Below are 20,725 nucleotides of genomic sequence, written 5' to 3'. Positions count from 1 at the left end.
CCACAGTGCAGCATGAATCAAACATTTTCTATCATATCTGGTTTCTGACAGCATGTCTTCAGAGATTGACCAAAAAAAAAAAAAAAAAAAAATTGATATCAGGAAGAACAAAAGGCGATTACTTATGAGTGTTTACCGTCTTTAAAGCTTTTTATTTACATTTAATTTTTCAAACAACTTTTAAACTAAGTGGCATCTCTGGACGCAATCTCACAATGACCACGAATCTCCCTGTCAGTGATGATAACCACACCGCAGCAGAGCGTTATGATCTAATTTTATAGGCTACAAGTGTGAGGTGAGCGCATGTGACTCCAGATTAATCCATCTTGGGCTTGTAACAGGAAAATCACCATAGAAACCCGGCACAGAGGGTGTCTGGTAACAGGACTGCTTGTGCCACAAAGCAGTAAAAGAACAGAGACAACCAGAAACACACACACACACACACACACACACACACACACACACACACACACACACACACACACACACACACTGACCAGCGAGGCTCGGCGCGAGCGTCGGCTGAGCGGTTGGTCGAAGGGTGGGCTGCTAAGCTGCAACTTCTCCAGGTAGCCGTCAGGGATTCGGATGTCAGCAGGCAGAGACAGGCGCTTGTTGAGGTCCTAAAACACACACATATATATATAAAGAAGTCTTTATTCAACGTTCCTGAAGAGACTATAAAGTTAGCCTGTGTAACAAGATCACACATGTGCTGCTGACACTCGTTACGTGTCATCTGTATGTCGTGTAGGGCATGTTTCAGCAGTGAGCAGCACAAGATAATGTACCCTGCTGAATCCACCCACATCCCTGCTGTTTCTAAAATAACTCGTCCTCTTCTCCTCCTACTCCCAGAGGTGACAAAGATCAGGTCGATCACGATCTTAAGGAAGGTGAAAATAAGAGGCGGCCTGTTGAAGTGTGACTGCTGGTAAAAAAAAAAAAAACAACACCATGGGCACAAACATGATTATAAAACTGTACCTGCATTAAGCTCGTACAGCCAGTCTGCACTCACATTGCATGGCTCACAAGTGTTCTGGATGTCAGATCATATCTATTCCAGGATCAAAGTCAAGAACACCACATCTGACACTGATGAGCTTGCATAATGTTGATGGATGTAGTGAAAAAAAAGGAAGGAAAAAAAAAAAGAAAAAGCGTTTAGTGGATTAAAAATACAGCGTGCATAAACGCCCCATCTCAGTAGTTATCTTTAAAGTTTGGCCTCACTGCAAATAAGTTATTCCCTCTCATGACAACAGCTTTTTGTCTTCTGTGACTGCTCGGAGAATAAGGTAGTAAATTTGTCCTCCACCAAAATGGAGACAATATATGAAAGAGTCATGAAAAAGAAAGCTTTTCACTGGACTGCAGGTCTGTGAAAAACTAGGTACGCGTTACAATACGGTAGCTTTTAGAACCATCTTTAGGAGCAATAAGCTGAAGTAATGGTTATCTGTATGACTTTATCAGACTTTATCAGTCTCTCACATCACTGGAGGAATTTCGGTCCATTCATTTACAACGCTGCTTCAGTGAACTGAGTTATGTGGGCATTTGTTCACACAAATCCCGCCACAGCATTTCGATCAGGTTGAGGTCTGGGTGTGATACATTGCAGCGCCTCTTTTCTTTACTTTTTCAGTCTGTTGTAGATTTGCTGTCATGCTCAGAATCATATTCTGCTGCATGATTTCACGTGGGCCGAGGTTTAGCTGTCAGAAAGATGGCCTCACATTTCGATTCACAAGATCTGGCTAACCACACAACTACAACGGGGAGATTGGTGGTATTAACACAAAGGCACAAACTACCAAAATGTCTCCTAGAGGTGCTTAGAATGGATAATGATCATTTTTTTGAGTTGACTTGATTAGCAGAACCTGCCTGCTACCTGCACTCTTATGGAAGTGTAAACATGTACCTACAAAAAGTCCTGTGAAAACTTTTTTTCACATGAATGTATGCTTTCAGAATAATCTGTCAGTTTCTCAGCAACATTGTGAGCCAATTTCTTGAAGCTTGGCAGCCTAGCCAAGGAAGACCCTATTAAACTTTGGTGAAGATGTGAATTGCTTTCTTAATGAGTGTAAGATAGGCACTGGTCCTGGGGGAGGACTGCACTCTCCAAAAGCCAATATTCTAACCATTTGTCTGTCAGGAGAGTTATACAAAATTGATCAGGTCAAACTTAATGAAACTTGGTGGAGAGGCGGTGGAGTGTGGACAAAGGAACAGAACCAATTGATTCATTCTGAGATCTACAACACTCATTTTCAAACTGCGAGATCTCTCTTGGCTAGTGCAATATTAAGAAGCGTTCTATTTAAACTATGCTGTGCATCTTCTTTAAGAATGAATCAACTCAAAGACTTTGTCGACTTCTGAAGCATCAGTTTAATGGGTTAACAAAATACCCATACTGCTTTTATAATATAGGAAACAGATTTTACCTAGACATAGAGCTGGTTCACAAGTGAGAAACCAGAAGCCTGTTTATCTTTTACTAAGACCGGGTGACCGAGCTTTCGCTGTGCTCTTAACCTCCCTGCTGAGACAACTTTATGAAAAACTCCGCCAGCAAAGAACCACAAGAAGAGCAGTGCGCTTACCCTCATGTAACACGTATCTGCTGTTTTTGACCACATCCTTGAGTTCCACTTATTTCATGCACAAATGAAACTAACATCTAAAAGGGATGAAAAACAGGTCAGTGTGCATGTGTCTTTCTGTGAGAGGTAGCATACATCAGGGAGGCTGATAAGGTGGGTTCTGGCATATTTCATCATTGACCAGCAGGTGGCAGGGGGTCTCCAGGTGAATTCAGTCTTCCTTTCAAAATCATTCTTCCCCCAGATTAAAAAAAAAGGAAACATATGAAAAATGTTTTATAGTGCAGGTAATCCATAACACCATAACAGGTACAGCTGTTTCTTAGAGTAAAAGGATACAAATGATTACAAAACCACTGAAAAATTACAAAACTAGAAGGCATAAAAATCCCCTGATAATCATGAGATCTGTTTTAATTCATCTCTCTCCCTCTTTTCTGTTTTTTTCTCGTCTGAGCTTGAGTAAGGGACTAATCTACCCTGGGTGACACCAATGCCAGTTTTTCATGTATTTGGGGTATAACTTTATTTGGGGTAATAAGAAAAAAAAAAAAGTGTCAAAAGCTGAAAATACGAATGAGAAAATAAGGAGATTACTAACAGGAGTCATTTAAAATGATTATGCAACAAAATTGGCCTAATGCTTATTTTTAATAAATTTTATATTGTATTATAATTCACCCCTGTATTTGAAATGCTACAAGTACTACTCACTTATACATGTCACACAGTTGTTTAAAATAGCACAACATCATTTTATTCTTCTTTACAAGAAGAATAATGGGGAGCATGCTCTCAAGTGGAGACAGCTGACATGAAGAAAATCACTGTGATAACCAGCACAGATTATCTCGTCTCTCTACCAGCCTCTTCTTTTGTCCTCAGGGAGCAGGGCTGCTATCAGCATCATGACGCCCCGACTCTTAGAACCCATTAGCCGACAAACAATCTGTCCCAACCCCCTCCCAAATCACTTGAGGCAGTGGAAAAGACGAGCACAAGGAGATGAGAGGAGGTGAAGAGTGGTATGTGGACTTGCAGTGTAAGCCGTTTTTACACTGATTTACAGTGTGTGCATGTGTGTCGGGATTCTGCGCACTTCTCACCTCCATGGAAATTCGCCGGTGGACCCGGTTTCTCAGACAGACTCCCGTCGGAGACTGGACCTCATCTGAAGACGTTCCTGATGCCTGATCGCTCTCCCCGTCAGATCCCATCTTCAGATTTTCGTGGACAATATCTAAAAAAATCAAGGATAGGGCACAAAAGAGCCTTTAGATAAAAATCATACTGGAACTGCCAGATTACGACGGTTTAGGAGTGATCCAGTCCGGCTAATGATTAATGCTGTTTGTAGAACAGACCTAAACTTACAAGAATCAATAACTTTCATTATCAGTTTATCTGTTGGTTAAAAAAGGGAAAAACGAAGAACACCCAAAGCAAAATTTCTTAAAGGATAACTTAATAGATTTTTTAAAAAAAGCACAGTTTCTACTACTAAGAAAGGATAAAAAGTAGAGTTGCAAATCTTATAAAGCCTGAGGTAGTATGTTCCAGTTGCTTTGTGTTCATGCATAAGATATGTCATTTATAAGCACATATTACCATATTTTAGACATTTTTTATGGGTCTGTAGCTTCATTCAGAAGTAACCAACAGCAAATATTCAAAGCGTTGCCTGGTGGGCGATGGGATAGTCTTGTTCAGATTTTTAAATCGTGACATTTGACAAATCACCATAAACACATCTGCTAAACATAATGCAGCTGCTGTGATTTTTGGCCATCTCAAGTACAATAATCAGTTTAGAAAAAAAGTGCGTGTGTGAATGGGTATGATTGGGTGAATGAATTAGTTGTATAAAGCGCTTTGAGTGCTCAGACAGAGTAGAAAAGCGCTATATAAGAACCAGTCCATTTACCATTTACCATTTAATCAGTGAGAAATGTACTTGTGAACTGATCTTGTGTTGGGTGAGCAAGAAAACGAAGCAAGAAGAAAATGAAACAAGAGGAAAACTAAGCAAGAAGAAGATGAAGCAGGAGAAGAAAAAGAAGGAGAAGAAAAAGGAGAAGAAAAAGAACAACAACAGCTGGCAGTGTTATCACATTATTACCCAAAAATAGAGTTAATTCAGGCAGGTGAGGAAGTGAAGCTCATCCACAACACAGGTAAATCATCTGAATTCAATACTGGTCAACATCTGCTCAGCCATCAGCTGATACCTTTCTATTTAGGATATGTCATTTAAGCTGCTTTAGCCTCCTAATCGCAGCTGCACATCTGCAAGCTGCTTTGTAACCCAGCTCCATGCCATACAAACATGGTTGGTTGAGTCGATGCCAAAGAATTCAAATTTGGCTTCATCTGACCACAGCACTTTCTCCCAAGCCTTCTCTGAATCACTTAGATGTTCACTGACAAACTTGCGATGGGCCCGTACGGATGCCTTCTTGAGCAGGGTAAGGCACTACAAGATTTCAATCCATTACAGCATTGTATGTTAAAAATTATGTTCTTTGTGACTGTGTTCCCCTGTGTAACAAGCTTCTCCCATGTAGTTTTGGGAATATCCGCCACCCTTTTCGTGATAATCTTTAGCCCATGATTTTCATGGTGCTCCAGATCAATGGTGATTGATGATCACCTTATTACAAAGGTTCATGCTGATAATCTCACAGCCCATTCCAGCACTATGCAGGTCTACAAGCACTTTTTTCTATGCTTTTTTTATCTAAGTAATTTCCAGTAACATTTACATATATGAGCACACTCCAATAGATGCATTGAAGAGCAAATTGGGGCTTAGTATCTTGTCCACGCGTACTTTGGCTTGCAGAGTGGAGCAGCCAGCGATTGATAAACCAAGCCTTCCCTTTAGCAGATCCATTCTGTACTTCCTGAGCTACAAGCACCCCATTAAACATTTAGTTTGATTAAGTTTGACAATCGACTGTCTTGCAAAAAGTAAGACATGACAAGAAACTTACAAAAAGGATATGTGACAGAAACACTATTCATCAGATACCACAGGGTGATGATTAAATAGTAAAGCCTGGGGATCATCACTAGTCTGTCTCCGAAGCAAACTTAATGAAAGTAAAAATGTACAGCTTTATTTCACAGAGCTCACCTTCTCCCATTCATCTCCTCTCAGACCCTTGTAACCTCAGAGGCCCAAAATTTCCACGCCACAACTTCGCTACCCTGTCCACAATAAAACTACCACTAACACAACAGAGGCAAACACACTCAAGTACAAACCACATGCCCAGCCTCTCCTCCGCACACACAAAAACGCTCACACAGTTAATGAGTAGCCACGGTTTTGAGTAGTTCTCTGTCATCTATGTGTTAGCGCCTCTAACCATGCAGTCTATCATCAAATGGCACAGTGCGGAGAAATGGGGTTGGGCAGAAAAAAAAAGAAAAAAAAAAAAAGAAATCACTGCAAGGTAATTGCAGTGATTTTAAGAAGATTTAACTTTGCATATTTCAAACATTACACTTGCTGATCATCTCTTTCATGTGCTTTAACAACCAGAGTTCTTCCCAATACACCAATCTCACTGACATAAACTCAAGTTCATTAAATTATGTGCATGGATGTATTTATCCATTCATCACTGACTTCTGAGAATGGCGTGTATCTACAAATCTGTCAGCAGGTAAAGTAAGGTCTAAATTACAGACAGAAAAACTCAAACCTCTGTCAGCAACATGGGCATAATTGAGAAAACGATTTCTTTAGCGTAGACATGCAATTATATACCACTGCTGTTAAAATTATCTGGATTTTTAATGTGTCCAAGTCTGCTTGTTAAGTCGTTTTGTCACATGACCAGAATTCTCAAGTTGGTTCACACTGCATGAATTTCAGCTTGAACTATTCACACTTTTTCTTCTAAAGTGTACTGCTGCTGTTTCACAAAAAAGCATTATAATGGGAAATAAAGTGATTTTTACTGTGAAGAAATTATGCAAAAATGAAAAGAATTGGTGACATACTTTAATACTAACTGCACTTCTGGATTTATTGATCAAACATTGATCAGGGACAGGCATGATGAGCAGTTAAATGAAGATCTGCAAGTGATGGGACTGCAGACTGCAAACTGCAAACTCCTCCACAAAGTAAGCGACTCCTGCTTTATGACCTTGTTTGGCTGTGCTGTAAACAGTGCATAAGTCACTCTTGATTTTAAAGCAGCTGCTCCCAGAATAACACAAAGTATCAAAGTACGCTTGTTTCCAACAGTAACCTGGAGTGTTGTCAGGCCAACCGCGAATCAAAGTATTTTAATTTTATTATCAACTGTCACGGGTAGTTACGTTTACTTAAAAGGAGAAGCTTCTGTTTTAAGTTGATGACATACGAGCAATTTATATATTGGTTTTTATGGGTTATTCCTTTGTAAATGCTCAGAATGTTCCTGTGTTTTGATAAATGAGTGCCTACAGAAAAAAACTGTCTGATTTCTTTATTCCAGAAAGCTTTCAACCCATTTTTCGTGCCTGTAATGTTCGTACTCATCTCAACCTAACCTACTTACTGTCTTTCCACAAACACTTTACAAACAACTCATCTTTGCCCCAATTTTCAACTTGCCTCCTCTTCGAAAAAATTCCAAATATTCCACTTTCCCTTTTTTCAGATCCTCTGACTTGCACACTTATTTCTTTCTCAGAAACTTCAGCATTTTTTCAGCTACCACTTCTGCCTTTCATGTGTTTTTATTCTATGCATTTCTCACTCTTCCAGCTTATTTTCTGTTGTGTGTGAAGTTTTTAAAGGCTTTAGCTCATCTGATTCCCTCTACTGCTTCAGCAGAATCCCATCCACCTGCACTTGTTGTGCCTCTTCTTTTCCAAAGCTTTCAAATGATCTAATCTGTCCTACTTTCTTTTCCCATTAACCTCCTTTCACTTTTACATACCTCTGCATCATCTCCTGCTATTTTATGTCTTCCCTCATCCTCTCCAAGAACTCTCACATTTTTTTCCTCTCTCAATAATATTTTGACTTTCTCTCATCAAACCAAACCAAACCAAACCCAATCTTTTTTCTTACAAATCCCCCTATGCTGATTTCTTATCTTCCTCCCACATTGTTTTCCTTTAGATTCTCTTGCTTCACCTCTTCCTTTCTCAAAAATCTTGAATTATTTCATTCTCCACCCATAATTGAGCTTTCTTTGCCGAACATTTTCACGGATCCTTCTTTTATTTCCCTGTCTCTACAGAGTTTTTGACACATTGCCACATTTCTCTCTCTCTCACTACTTGTCTTCCTTCTCTCTCTGGTCATTAGCAGCTTTGCCAAAAGGCAAACAGAGTGTAGCAGCAATATGCAGTACATCAATGTCCTACTTAACTGGCCTGCTTTTAGATCCAAGTCCTTCTATCTAGGCCAGGGTCCAGTGTGAGGCTCAACAGGTCCTTTGGTGTTCCACTGGCTGAGAAAAAAGCACCAGCAGAAAGCCTGAGCTGTAAAATGTCTAACATTGTGTGGAACACATTAACACATTTAAAAAATCTTTAAAAGTTTACTTAATGTTTATGGCACCATCTGAAACTGGTGAATATAATACAATTAACAGGTTGTGACCACTCTGAAAGGCTTTAAGCTAAATCCTCATGTAAACATGTAGAATCCTAATGTTAACAGATAATGTCCTCAGTCATCTTTTAAACCCAACAATCAGCAGCTCATTCAACATGCTACAAACAGACTCACATCAAAAGGAGAGAACACTTTAAAACTTCAATGACTGCCAGCTACAGAACATAAAGCTGGCCTTCTGACTTTCTACAAGCATGAATACAAAAACACCCGTGCAAGAGGAACTGTTTAGTCACATAGTTGGTCTAAAGGTGCTATCACATAGCACATCGCTATGAAAGCAGTTATTCTCAGTGGATGGTGTCATACAGTGATGCACCAAGCAAAGCACAGAAATGGGAGCTCTGGTAGATGATGAGGACAAAGTTTGACAAATGTGCAGTCGATGCGGCTCAACTGAACTCCCATTGAACCTAGCACGTCCTGTGTTGAAGTCCAATAATGTATACCACATTTGAGAACCACTTTTATTTGAATTTGAACCATAACACACCAACTGAATATCAAGACGTATTCACCGACATTTACAATTAGCGTCTCAGACCATGTTTCTACATCCTGTGAATCATTTCGCCACCATGTGGGTTGTCCCATCCCCGACCTTGAAATCTGCTACTGCTCGGAATCATCTCGACATCATCTCACTTCCACCAGTCAGGATGAGACTCGTCACTAGGCTTGACCGTGATGAGTCAGTTTGCGCAGGAAACTGCGTCACGTTTGACTGAGTTCCCCCATCCAGTTGCCTCTTGGGTAAAAAGCAGGCCTACTAAGGGTGGCGAGAGAAACTGGCTCATGGGATTAATGCCCAGAATGTGTCTGCAAATGTGAAATCTCAGGATTGTGACATGTTTCCTGTTTGCTCCTGGATGCCATCTGCTTTTCTATCGCTCACTTCCTTCCGTGTGTGTGTGTTGTGTTGTGTTCTCACCCAGGCGGCTGCCATGGCGCGGCATAACCATGAAAGACCCCAGAGTGCCTCCGATGACGCTGTGTGGCCGGCGCAGGGGTGGCTTCTTGAAGGAACCGGTGTACTGGTGCAGAAAGGAGTGCATGCTGTGGGAGGTGGGTGGGCGGCCATTCCTCATGAAGGGCTCTGAAACACAACAAAGCTACTGTCAGGATGTCTGATTTCATGACACCCAGATGCTCGACAGTGGAATCACAAATCCTTGGGTGCACGCACAGAGCACCAAAGAATATCACGTCCCATCTCCTTCAACCTTTGAAATGTGTTGGTTATGTGACATGCATACTGTGCAGCAGAGGTTTGTTTGAACCACCAGAATTTTATTTAACATTTAAGTCCAGATCCAGAAATTTTAAAAAATACCAACCTTCAGCCTCAATTACAGGGAGATGGGTAGAAATAAACATAAGACGACATCAAATATTCTCCAGAGTTATGTAATGCCCAGAGTGACAAACCTATGCTAAGAGGAGAATAATACCTACCACACACACACACACACACACACACACACACACACACACACACACACACACACACACACACATTTTTGTGCTCTTGGTTCTGTATGATGTCAAAGGGATACCTAACATAACCCCCCCTTATGCTCACTGAAGTCCTGCCTACATACTGTGCAAACCTTGACTACAAAGGGTGATGTAAATAGATAGTAAACGCTCACGCTATGAGCAGTTTGGTCCTTCTTAAGAAATGAAGTGACCAACTGACATAATTAGCTTGCTTATTACTTCTCATCCAACTTGGTCTTAAGACTGCAGTTGCGAGGTTACTTCTTGTTCAGAGAGGTGTGCAACACAGATAGTTAAAGGCTTAGCGGGCTATGTTGAGCTTAAAGTCAGAGTTTTCTGTGTCATGAAAGTGGCTCTTGTGGTTTAAATTCAGCTGGAAGTGCCACATCTTTACAGGTTCTTTAATTTACAGCATATTCTAAGTGCAATATAGATCATGTTTTGGGCCAATAAGTCTTATATGTGCAAGATGTCAAGCTGCCCCTTGCTGAAACCTGAATGAAGCACCACATTGTCACAGGAATATCTAAATGTTGTTGAACTCTAATCTTTACATTGCTGGAATTGTAGCAACTAAACCAGATAAAAACACACAAGAATAGATGTTCAGTCAGTGAGTTTAATTTCAACTTGATATGCTGACATAATAAAGGGATTTCCACATCGCCTTTATTAGGCTGTGGGACAGTAATAATGTCTAAATGAATCCAGTTTAAAGTTTCAGAAATCTAATGTCCAGCTGTCACCTTATAATTCAACAGCAGCAATTTAACTGGAATTAAAACATTTATTTTAGCGCTCTGTGTGAGATTAACCATTTTCTGCAGCACTCATCTTTTGTCTTATTTACAACACTGTTGTGCTTTACTGTGTTTTTAGGCTTTGTCAAGCCAGCTAATGCAAAGAAAGCTTGGCAGTGTAGAACTGTATTTGCAGTGTACCCTTCTGCTGCTGTCAAAAATAGAGGAGTCAAGAGTATGCCCCACTGCATGACGGGACTAGATTGCCTCTGGGAAAGCAACTGAATGATAACGACAATCGCCACGATAAGAACATGACCGGTGAGTCAGCCAGTGGAGAAACAAGAGAAGGGAAGGGCTAGAGGCTTTCAAAATAAGATAATAAAAAAAAAAAAAAGTCTACAGAGGTTAGCAGTCTACTCCTAAATGATAGATGTCAGTACTGAGAAACGATTCACTGGTTCATTGCTGGAATAGGAATTAGAATAAAACAGTGAAGTCAAAATACAATAAAGTAAAAGCAGTTTTGTTTTTGTTTTTAAGTTTTCTGCTTAATGTCTCTTTTCCACATCAACTACTGGAGCACTCTCCCTTTAGGAATTACCCTCTGCAACCACGAGAATAGACTTTCTCTAACCCCAAAATTAGAAAAAAAAAAAAAGGCATCTCAAATTAATTTTCTAAGTGGACATAATTAAAAAAAGAAACACCAGCAAACTAGAAAAAAAAAAGTATTGTGATACTGAGGGAAAAATGGCCAAGTATACAAATATTTGAAAGCACAATGTGGGGCTCTCTTACAACAATTAAGTTTCCTGTCCTCTAAGAAAAAATTACAAAACACTGTTTCCCATATGGACCTTTAACATACATACAAAAACATCAGACACGGTTTCTGCACTTGATTAGATTGATGGGAACAGAAAGATCCAACAAAGTCCTTTAGTGCATCTTCCATCCATTTTTAACTGTGAGAGGATGGACTTTGCTAACGTTTGAATCATGATGATGTTACACAAAAAAAAGTTACGAACTAAGCACACATTAATGAAGCAATTAATGTTCATTTATCCCGACAGCTGTCAATCAAAAGCAGCAGCCACTTATGGTCATGTGTCTATCAACCCAAAGGTTCACTGGAGACGTGGTGTAGCACAGCGTTATATGAGGGAAAAGCAGAAAAAGATTGGATTTCTGTGAATGATCAATCACTATGGACTACTTTCTGATCGTCTGAGAAGCTCTCAGTGTGTGTGTGTGTGTGTCTTTCTTTAAGCGCTCTGCTCTTACTCCTCTTACATAACTCGGTAGAGAGGTACTTGGAGGAAGGCCTTTACAACGGTTACTGACACACATGCTGAACTTTGTCTTCATCAGCTTCAGAGATTTACAATTTAAATGTCTCTGAGAGATGTCGAGATACAAAATCCCCTGTGTCTACTAGCCTTTACATATCAGCTGAAGGGCATGCACAAGAATACACTTAGAAAAATCAGACTGGTAGAATTTTCTACGCTGGTGCACATCAGGCAGGGACTCAAATCAGAGATTTTTTTAATGGAATTGTAACCCTTTTAAAATTAAATTAACGATCCTCATTTTATTCACTGCAACTAAAATATGTTTTTACCATTTTGTTCTTTTGTATTTCAACATTTCAATATGTTCATATCTTTTTTAGACCAGGATTTGTAAAAAGAAAAGATGAATACCGTTGTCCTTGGTGCCACCATCTTCAATGGTCATTTGCTCGGCCAGTTCTGACAGAGACTCGTCGATGGTCTGACTGGGGCGGAGTGTTAATGACAGACGCTTCTTAATCCTCTTCATCTTTTCCATAACAGGGCAACGCAAGGCCTGCAGGACACAAACGCACAGAGTCGGCTTTAATTCAGCAGGAATGGACAAACACGCTTCTACAAAAGAATGCAACATTCAGAAGACTGCTTTCATCTGTGCTGTTATTTTGTGCATTCTTGTGCGATGTGGAAGAATTTTTGAGCGCCCGTACAGTCCAAAATATCTCCGCTCATGAATAACTCAAAGCTGCTTTTAATCCAATATTCATTCATTCTGCAAATGCTTCAACAGTACATGAATAAACCATGAACGAAGCATGAATAAAGGATGACCATCACGCACTTGAACACAGCTGTTTTCACTTACACACACGCTCACGTATTCAAACGAGGAGAAATTAATGAGCGCTAATTGACAGAGTCAAATCACTTTGCCGAGACACACGTACACACTGTGCACGGCTGTGAGCGCATGCCAGTGTTGTTCCAGACGAATGTATTTGTGTTGACGCAGCAGTTGTTCAGGTCACAGGAAACACCTTGCTCAATCTCCCTGAAGCCAGACCGTGTTCATTGTGTCGCTGCAGTATCGCCTCGTCAATGTGTGTGTGTACATGAGTGTGATCTGTGTGCGTGCACTTATGAGGCTGGCTGAGTGGAGGAAATGCAGTGAGGAAGCAGCGGCAGCAGAAATGCCCCGCCCAAGCTGCCTGACCCTCGGCACAAAACACCCCTTCATACTCAGGAGACCCCATCTGCCTGTCCGCTCTCTTACACACACACACACACACACACACACACACACACACACACACACACACACACACACACACACACACACACACACACACACACACACACACACACACACACACACACACACACACACACACACACACACACACACACACACACACACACACACACACACACACACACACACACACACACACACACACACACACCAATACATCATCCATGCCACCGCACAGCGAAAATGCTTCAGTCAATATCAGCACATGTGACTGTAACCTCACGCCAACACAAAACCATAATATGTTTGTTGTTTTGTGTGAGAACCACCATCCCAGACTGCAGTGATGTGTGATCAATAAATGCTTTGCATTAAAAGCTATTTAATCTTGGCTATAACACTGATCTCGCCCCCCTTGCTATCAGTAAATGCTAACCAACAATTAGTGGTGCCGTTTGCACATCAGGGCAATAACATCACACAGACGTTTTGCTACAGAACAGAACAGGTTATAGGCTGTTGAAGGTCTGACTGGAGTACCAATGTCTGTGTCAAATTACAATATTACTGACAATATAAATATGCAAAATAATACAAAAATAAAATAATTTTTAAAATAATTTATGCAAAATAATTTTAGGAACACTTAGTTCACTGTGGATCTACCAGGTAAGCAGCAGCTAAAAACATTACACTTACAAAGCTCTCAAGTGTTCTCAGTTACAATACATGCTTTCCTCCAACAAAAAACAATATGTTCTTGTTTACTCCATACAGTTTGGCTAACAAGATGCAAAGACTGAAAATGAAAAGGAACAAAGCAGAAACTAGCACGACCATGAATGTCAGTAAACACACTGAAGTGAAACTAAATAAGTGCCAAAATTTTGCATAACTTTTCTTTTGTTCACTCATTGTGTTATGTGTTATTTTTAGTGCTGTCAGCGTTAATCTCGTTAAAATGACGTTAAGGCCATAAACGCATTAACGTGACAAATCTCCGTTAGCGAGTTACCGCGGATCGCTCCGTGCTTGAGGCTGCACGGCGTCAATGTGTTAACGCGGTTACCTCGCTAACATGTTGAGCCCCGTGCGTGGGGCTAATGGAGATTTGCCACGTTAATGCAGTTATTGCATTAACATCATTTTAACAAGATTAACGCTGACAGCACTAATTATTTTACTTATTACATTACTATTTACAAAATCAGTAAATGTATATATTATAGTTTCCCAGGCAGGCGGATTGGGCCATCAGCTGCAGTGATGAAGACGCTCCGCCGGCCCCTCGTGGTGAAGAGAGAGCTGAGCACAAAAGCAAAGCCATCAATCTACCAGTCGAGCTACATCCCAACTCTCACAAGCTTTAGGTTGTCAGCGAAAGAACGAGATTGTGGATACAAACAGTGAAAATGAGCTTTATCTGAAAGGCAGCCGGCCTCTTACTCAGAGACAGTAAAGAGTGCAGTCATTGAGAGGACCTCAAAGTAGAACCGCTACTCCTCCATACAGAAAGCCAGTTGAGGTTATATCTCTCAGCTGGACTGGGGATGCCTCGGCATAAGGATAAGCTGGATGACATGGCTGAGGAGAGGGACATCTGGTCTTCTCTGCTAAGGCTGCTGCCCCCTGCGACCCAGGCCCAGATAAACAGATAAAAAGATGGACTGATTGGTGCGTGCATGGATGTTGTTTCTTAAAAAGACTTTACTCATGTGAGTCACCAAAGTATATTTTCTATTTTTTAGCATTTGTTCCTACTATTGGACAGTTCAGCTGTTGTCGCCCAGCTCTGGCTGTATTAGAACTAAAAATAGTTGAGCTATTGCAAACATGCTAAGGTACTGCACACACAGATATCAGATTTTTGTTTGGCAACTTCTTTTATTTATTGCTTTAGCATTTTTTAGAATGATTTCCCATGCAATCCACTATAGAGTGTGTGTGTGTGTGTGTGTGTGTGTGTGTGTGTGTGTGTGTGTGTGTGTGTGTGTGTGTGTGTGTGTGTGTGTTGAACTTTAAACTTAAACCTTTTAACGTGTGATTAGCCTCCCTTTCAAGAGGAAGTGTGTCATGCTGGCCCTGGTGGCTAAATCAGCATGTAGATCTCATGACTACAGACACAGACCCACAAGGAAAAACAAAAAAACAAAAAACAAAAAAACAGACTTAAGTACACTGAAAATCCAGCTAGTTAAAGAAAAAATATTTTTTCAATGCATCAATAAAATGACTGCATTGGAAAACAGTCTCACACAAACGCATTCTCCCCCCTCAGACACACACATTCACAGTGTTATGAGATAAGTGCTCTTTGTCTCCCTTACAGAGGAGTGTAACAGAGCCGGGTTTTATCTCTGCAACAAACCAAAACAAAGAGCCTCATGTGACGTGTGTGTGTGTCTGAATCTGTGTGTGTGGAAAATACAGCATCTGGCACATATGAGTGACGTGTTTGTGTGTGTGTGTGTGTGTGTGTGTGTGTGTGTGTGTGTGTGTGTGTGTGTGTGTGTGTGTGTGTGTGTGTGTGAGAGAGAGAGGGGAGTTTCAACATAAAAAGCAAGGAATCTGCCAATGACAGAAAGAGACTGAGGGAGAGCACCACAACTCGCTTTCTCTCTTTTTCATCTCTCTCTCTCTCTCTCTCTCTCTCACACACACACACACACACACACACACACACACACACACACACACACAGACCCACACACACACAGACCCACATTCCTGAGATCCCCCATTCCTCTTGGATGCCTCCCAAGTGCATCCAAGGTAGTCTGGAGGAGGGGACTTCAAAGGACAGGAAGGTGGAAGGGGGAACTAGGGACGAGATCTAATTACTGGGCTAATTATTATACTCACACTCTCCTCGATTCCTCGTTTTCCTTGCCTTTTTTTCCTCCTCTTTTTGTCTTCCCCTACTTCCACACGAGAATGAGGTAAGAAAATGGAAAATGTGGCTTTAGATTTGATTTCAGAGAGAAGTGGGTGAAAGTGTGAATGTAAAGAGGAGGAGGAAGAGTGGGAGGAGATGGAAGAGGACAAAACAGGCAAGAAGGAATAGGGGAGAGAAAGTGAGTTTATTTCAGTGAGCAGAGCCATAATCGAGCCTTTGTGTTTGGTTAAGAGCCATGAAATCACCCAAGTGACTGCAAGCGTGTACAGTACTGTCGAGAAAGATTCGCTGGTCGAGGTGGGGGTGTCCAGCCCGAGATTGGGTTTGGTTTCAGTAACTACAATTTAGCAAATGACAGGCTTGGGAATTGAAACTGCTAGCACTCCCGGTGACCACTGAAGTGTGATTCCCAAATCCTGCAAGTCATAAAGTTCATGTTCTCATTGTAATTACACAATATTTATTCAAATGGTAAATGGTAAATGGCCTGTATTTATATAGCGCTTTTCTAGTCCCTAAGGACCCCAAAGCGCTTTACATATCCAGTCATTCACCCATTCACACACACACATTCACACACTGGTGATGGCAAGCTACGTTGTAGCCACAGCCACCCTGGGGCACACTGACAGAGGCGAGGCTGCCGGACACTGGCGCCACCGGGCCCTCTGACCACCACCAGTAGGCAACGGGTGAAGTGTCTTGCCCAAGGACACAACGACCGAGACTGTCCGAGCCGGCGCTCGAACCTGCAACCTTCCGATTACAAGGCGAACTCCCAACTCTTAAGCCACGATCACTAAAAACAAGTGCTCTCTAGAGCTTACCCAATTAAGCTTATATGATGAGTGTGTGTTTTTCCTTTTAACTGTGGTTTTATAGGGTTAGGGTTATGTGATAATTTTGCAGTGCTCTCTATAAGTATAAAAAAAACTTGAAAATTAGTTATTTGAAATAAAATTCGGCTAACTAATACAGAAAACATTTCCAACATAGCCAATGTCTGCGTATACGCTCAACACATTAAAAAAAGGTCACCGTGTAGCGCTATCCAGCAATTGCACTTTCTAATGCAATTAACAGCAGAAAAAAAGGATGTCTGCATGATGTGATCTTACTGGCTACTGGCCATGCTGGAGCATTTGTTTATGTTGAATTTCAATCAGAGGGAGCAAAACAAAGCATGGGATCCAACATTCAGTTTGGCAACACATGATGTCACTCCATTCAAAGTGAATGAGAAGCGAGAGCATTGAAAGCTGAAAGCCATCTGTGTGAATCCTCCCTCAGTACCCTAGAATGGACCACTGTTTTCTTGCTATCTGCTCTAAATCAGACACATACATTTTTAAGTTCACTCAGTCCATTTGCTTCCAGTCCCACTTGGTAATGTGTGGATCAACCACTGGGAGTAGGTAACACATCAAAGCACAACAGACTAGCAGTTGGTGTGTAGAGTATTTACAGCGCAACCAAACGGAGGATTTAAACAGGATTTATTTATTCAGTGACATTGCCGTTCCTGTTATTAACATTGTTTGTTCCCTAATTCACGGAGTCACTGACTGCATTTCCCCAAACTGAAGCCCTGTTCTCAAAGCCATTATTTGAAGAGGAATTATTTAGTTTCAGCTTATCATTTACTGCCGAAGTGAATTCTGATCCTACTAAAAAACATAAACTATACTTATGTCAATTTTTTGAAGTCTGTGCATGCGTTTCAGAGCCTAAGCTGTTGTACAAACACCATCAGATGCTATTCTTATCAGCTTATGTCAAAAACAAGCTGTCCTTTAATACTCCTCTCCGTTCTATAAATGTTTACAGACGTGACAGAATCAGAGCAGGAACAATGAACAGAAGGAGAGTTGAACAGAAGGTTAAATAGTCACCAGCACCACTTCTTCTAAAACAGAAAAACAACAGTTAACATTGTTAAAGCAGCTTCTCAGAATAGAGCCTCTCATATGAGAATCACAACTGCTTTTAAAATAGATAAAATCATCAGTTTATTTTTGGAGAGCGGACATAAAAGAGCAGGGACTGAACGGGACCCAAACGGGAAAGTGATGTCACATGCCACACTGATCTACTTATCAATGATTATGTTTTATTTGTAGTTCATCCCTCAAGGATTATTGAGTCATTGTGTGAGCTATGGGGTTTGTGTGACGAACTGCCTTTTGACTAGGCTATTCTTACAAAACAAAGTCTCAATGGGACACAGTAATAACTTGGTTCTGAAGTAAATGGACTAAAACAGCAAAACCTCCCATTACAAAACCAAAACATTCAGATTTTACCTTTTATTTCTGTTTTTAAAATCCCAAAAAATGCATTTGTTCAAACTTAGAAATGCATATGGTGAATAAACTAAATGATTAAACATTCCTACACTTGCTAGTCAGAACCAGACAAAGCAGTCAGTAAACAAACTATTCTTATTTAATCCATTGTCCAGATATCCATTTTGCCATGTATTTGGGACATTTTAGAGGACGGGATATTTATTTTTAAATATTTGTAAAATTTTGGGACTATGTTAACCAATAAAATTTGGCTGGCTGGATAATTATACATGTTTCTGTTTAATTTAGCTTTATATGAACTTTAGCTGTTACAATAATAATCACAGCTACTTAAAAGCTTTTGAAGGTCAAATATGTAGCCTGAATTTTTTTGTGTACACGCTTACTAAAAATGGTCCCTAACAAATACAAACACTCCGCTTTTACCTGTGGTGTCGATGCTGGTGCCTAAATTAGAACCGGTTTCCTGCATTTCCACAGAAAACAGGCTTGGAGTCGTTGCCAAAAGCAGGCACAGGCAAGGCACCACAAAGCTGCTGTGCTCACACTGAATGACATTTGATAAAAATACAGCATGTATCCATTTTGGAAGATTTCTTTAGTCTCTACATGTAAAAAAGTGTCTTGTATCTTAGGTTTTAAAGCTAGAAGAGTAGAGAAGCCCAAGTATTACACATTTAGGCAGTCTTTGCTTTTCTCCTTTTATGTATAGCGCTGATCAAAGTGGCCTGTAATCTTTGATGTGACACGTAAGCTTAATGTTGCCATCATCCGCACCTTCCACATTATCTAAAACTGCATCTGTTTTACAACATTTCCTTTATTTGCAGATTGTGTAATAATTCAATTGTCGAGTGACATCTATCTGCCTCTCTGCTCCATTTCTCCCACATTTGCAGGCTGCTCGCTGCCTACAGACGGTGAAAGTCAGAGCTCTTTGCGTGAGATGGTGACAAGTGCCATACTCAGACAAGTTTAGATGAAAAAATTACAAATCGTCCAAAACAAAGCTTGACGGTGAAATCCAACCTTGCACAGGTGCTGACTTTTCATTTTTCTTCATTTACCACTTTAGGATAAAAGATGCGTATAATGTCTGCCTCGGGCTTCCTTATGTCACTCATATCAGCAGATCACAGCAGGGCGCACACAGACACCAGGGAGTTTCCCCTCACACTGCTGGTATACATTACAATCAAAGTATTGCCATCTGTCTTACACGATGTGCACGAGGACAAAGACTTCAAACATAGATGAAAGGGTGTCTCTTCCCTAAAGCCAACAGGGTGGATAAATCCCTACATCTCACTAAAACCACTTTGAAATCTGCCATTCTTTGTTTTGGACGCTTTTAAACACCAAAAAAAAATGTATTAAAGAAAAATAATTCTGATCTGCAAGCATAATGTCACTGCAAAACTATTAGCACTGTCATCAGCCTTCAAGCACGCATTTTAGCTAAAGCCTACTGAGTACAGTCACAAGTATGTGTTTGTGAGCCTATAAGAACACACAAAAAGAGCATCAGTGCTATTGCCCAGCGCAGTGGGCGCTTTTCACTGAAAGACCCTTTGTTTTGTTTGTCTAAAAACTGAAAAAAGGAGCTTCAGCATGACTGACCCAGAGGGCTGAGCTGAAATAACCCTGTATGTGTGTGTCTGCAAGTGCACAAAAGCCTGCAATGTTAATATGAATGGGAAATGACCAATGAGCATGAGTGAAAGCATGCCTTTGGGTGATGAAGAGATGTAGGAGGAAAACAGGAACAAGTGAGAACGGTTTCGGGGGGGATAAAAAGTGAAGTGAGATTGAAGTTAGTTTTTCTAGTTGACACCAGAATCACCCACATGGTCATTTGCAATGCTAAATTTAATGCACCATCACAGCACTTCAGAGTGCTGAGTAACAGGAAGAATGTAGTATGATCGGAAAAAGAAGAAAGAACTTCTTGCAGCAGCAAATCGAAACGATCTGTAATCTGTTGTGCCATGTGCCATGTAGCTGAAAATGCTCCAATTTAGATAAAATGTGACGTAACAAGAGTCTACAACCATGTTTCTGCTTCAATCTCTAAAAGAATATACATAGGTACAGAAGCATGTTCACAGGCTCTCAGTCACAAAACTAATATGCTAAGAAGGTGCTGTGTACAATTTCACTTCAGCACAATAACATGAGCAAATGAGGTTGGGGCAGATGGCTGCTTCTCTTCAAAGCAAGCTCTATCAACGGTTTCTTCCTGTTAAAAGGGAGTTTTTTCTTCCCACTGTCACCAAGTGCTTGCTCATAGGGGGTTTGTTCAATAAAACAAAACAAAAAACCCCCCCACAAAACAACTCACAATACACAACAGAAGTGTTTCTGAGGAGACAATAATGTGACGGAACAGCTGCAGAAGTGTCAAGCTAACAGTAAAGTGCTAACAGTGAACATGTATCTAAAGCAGGGGTAGGCAACTCCAGACCTCGAGTGCTGGT

At 40.7% G+C, this 20,725-nt stretch overlaps 1 protein-coding gene across 2 annotated transcripts in view; it reads right to left on the bottom strand.

Moving 5' to 3' along the window:
- cdk17 (cyclin-dependent kinase 17) overlaps positions 1-20,725 on the bottom strand; it is a 44,523-nt gene that overhangs the window by 6,841 nt on the left and 16,957 nt on the right. Inside the window, exons 2-6 of one of the 2 annotated variants that reach the window (XM_039601148.1) lie at positions 12,203-12,347; positions 9,182-9,346; positions 3,731-3,864; positions 2,760-2,858; positions 504-629 (exon numbers count right to left, since the gene is read on the bottom strand). In XM_039601148.1, the coding sequence (XP_039457082.1) occupies positions 504-629; positions 2,760-2,858; positions 3,731-3,864; positions 9,182-9,346; positions 12,203-12,329 (651 nt within the window). In that variant the 5' untranslated portion in view covers positions 12,330-12,347. The remainder of the gene's footprint in view (positions 1-503; positions 630-2,759; positions 2,859-3,730; positions 3,865-9,181; positions 9,347-12,202; positions 12,348-20,725) is intronic. The other variant, XM_031735684.2, reaches the window with a different exon arrangement.

Source organism: Oreochromis aureus, linkage group 17, assembly GCF_013358895.1.
Source record: "Oreochromis aureus strain Israel breed Guangdong linkage group 17, ZZ_aureus, whole genome shotgun sequence".
In the NCBI taxonomy this organism is placed as follows: domain Eukaryota; kingdom Metazoa; phylum Chordata; class Actinopteri; order Cichliformes; family Cichlidae; genus Oreochromis; species Oreochromis aureus.
Note: the sequence above shows the minus strand (reverse complement) of the source record. Positions and strands in the feature narration are given on the sequence as shown.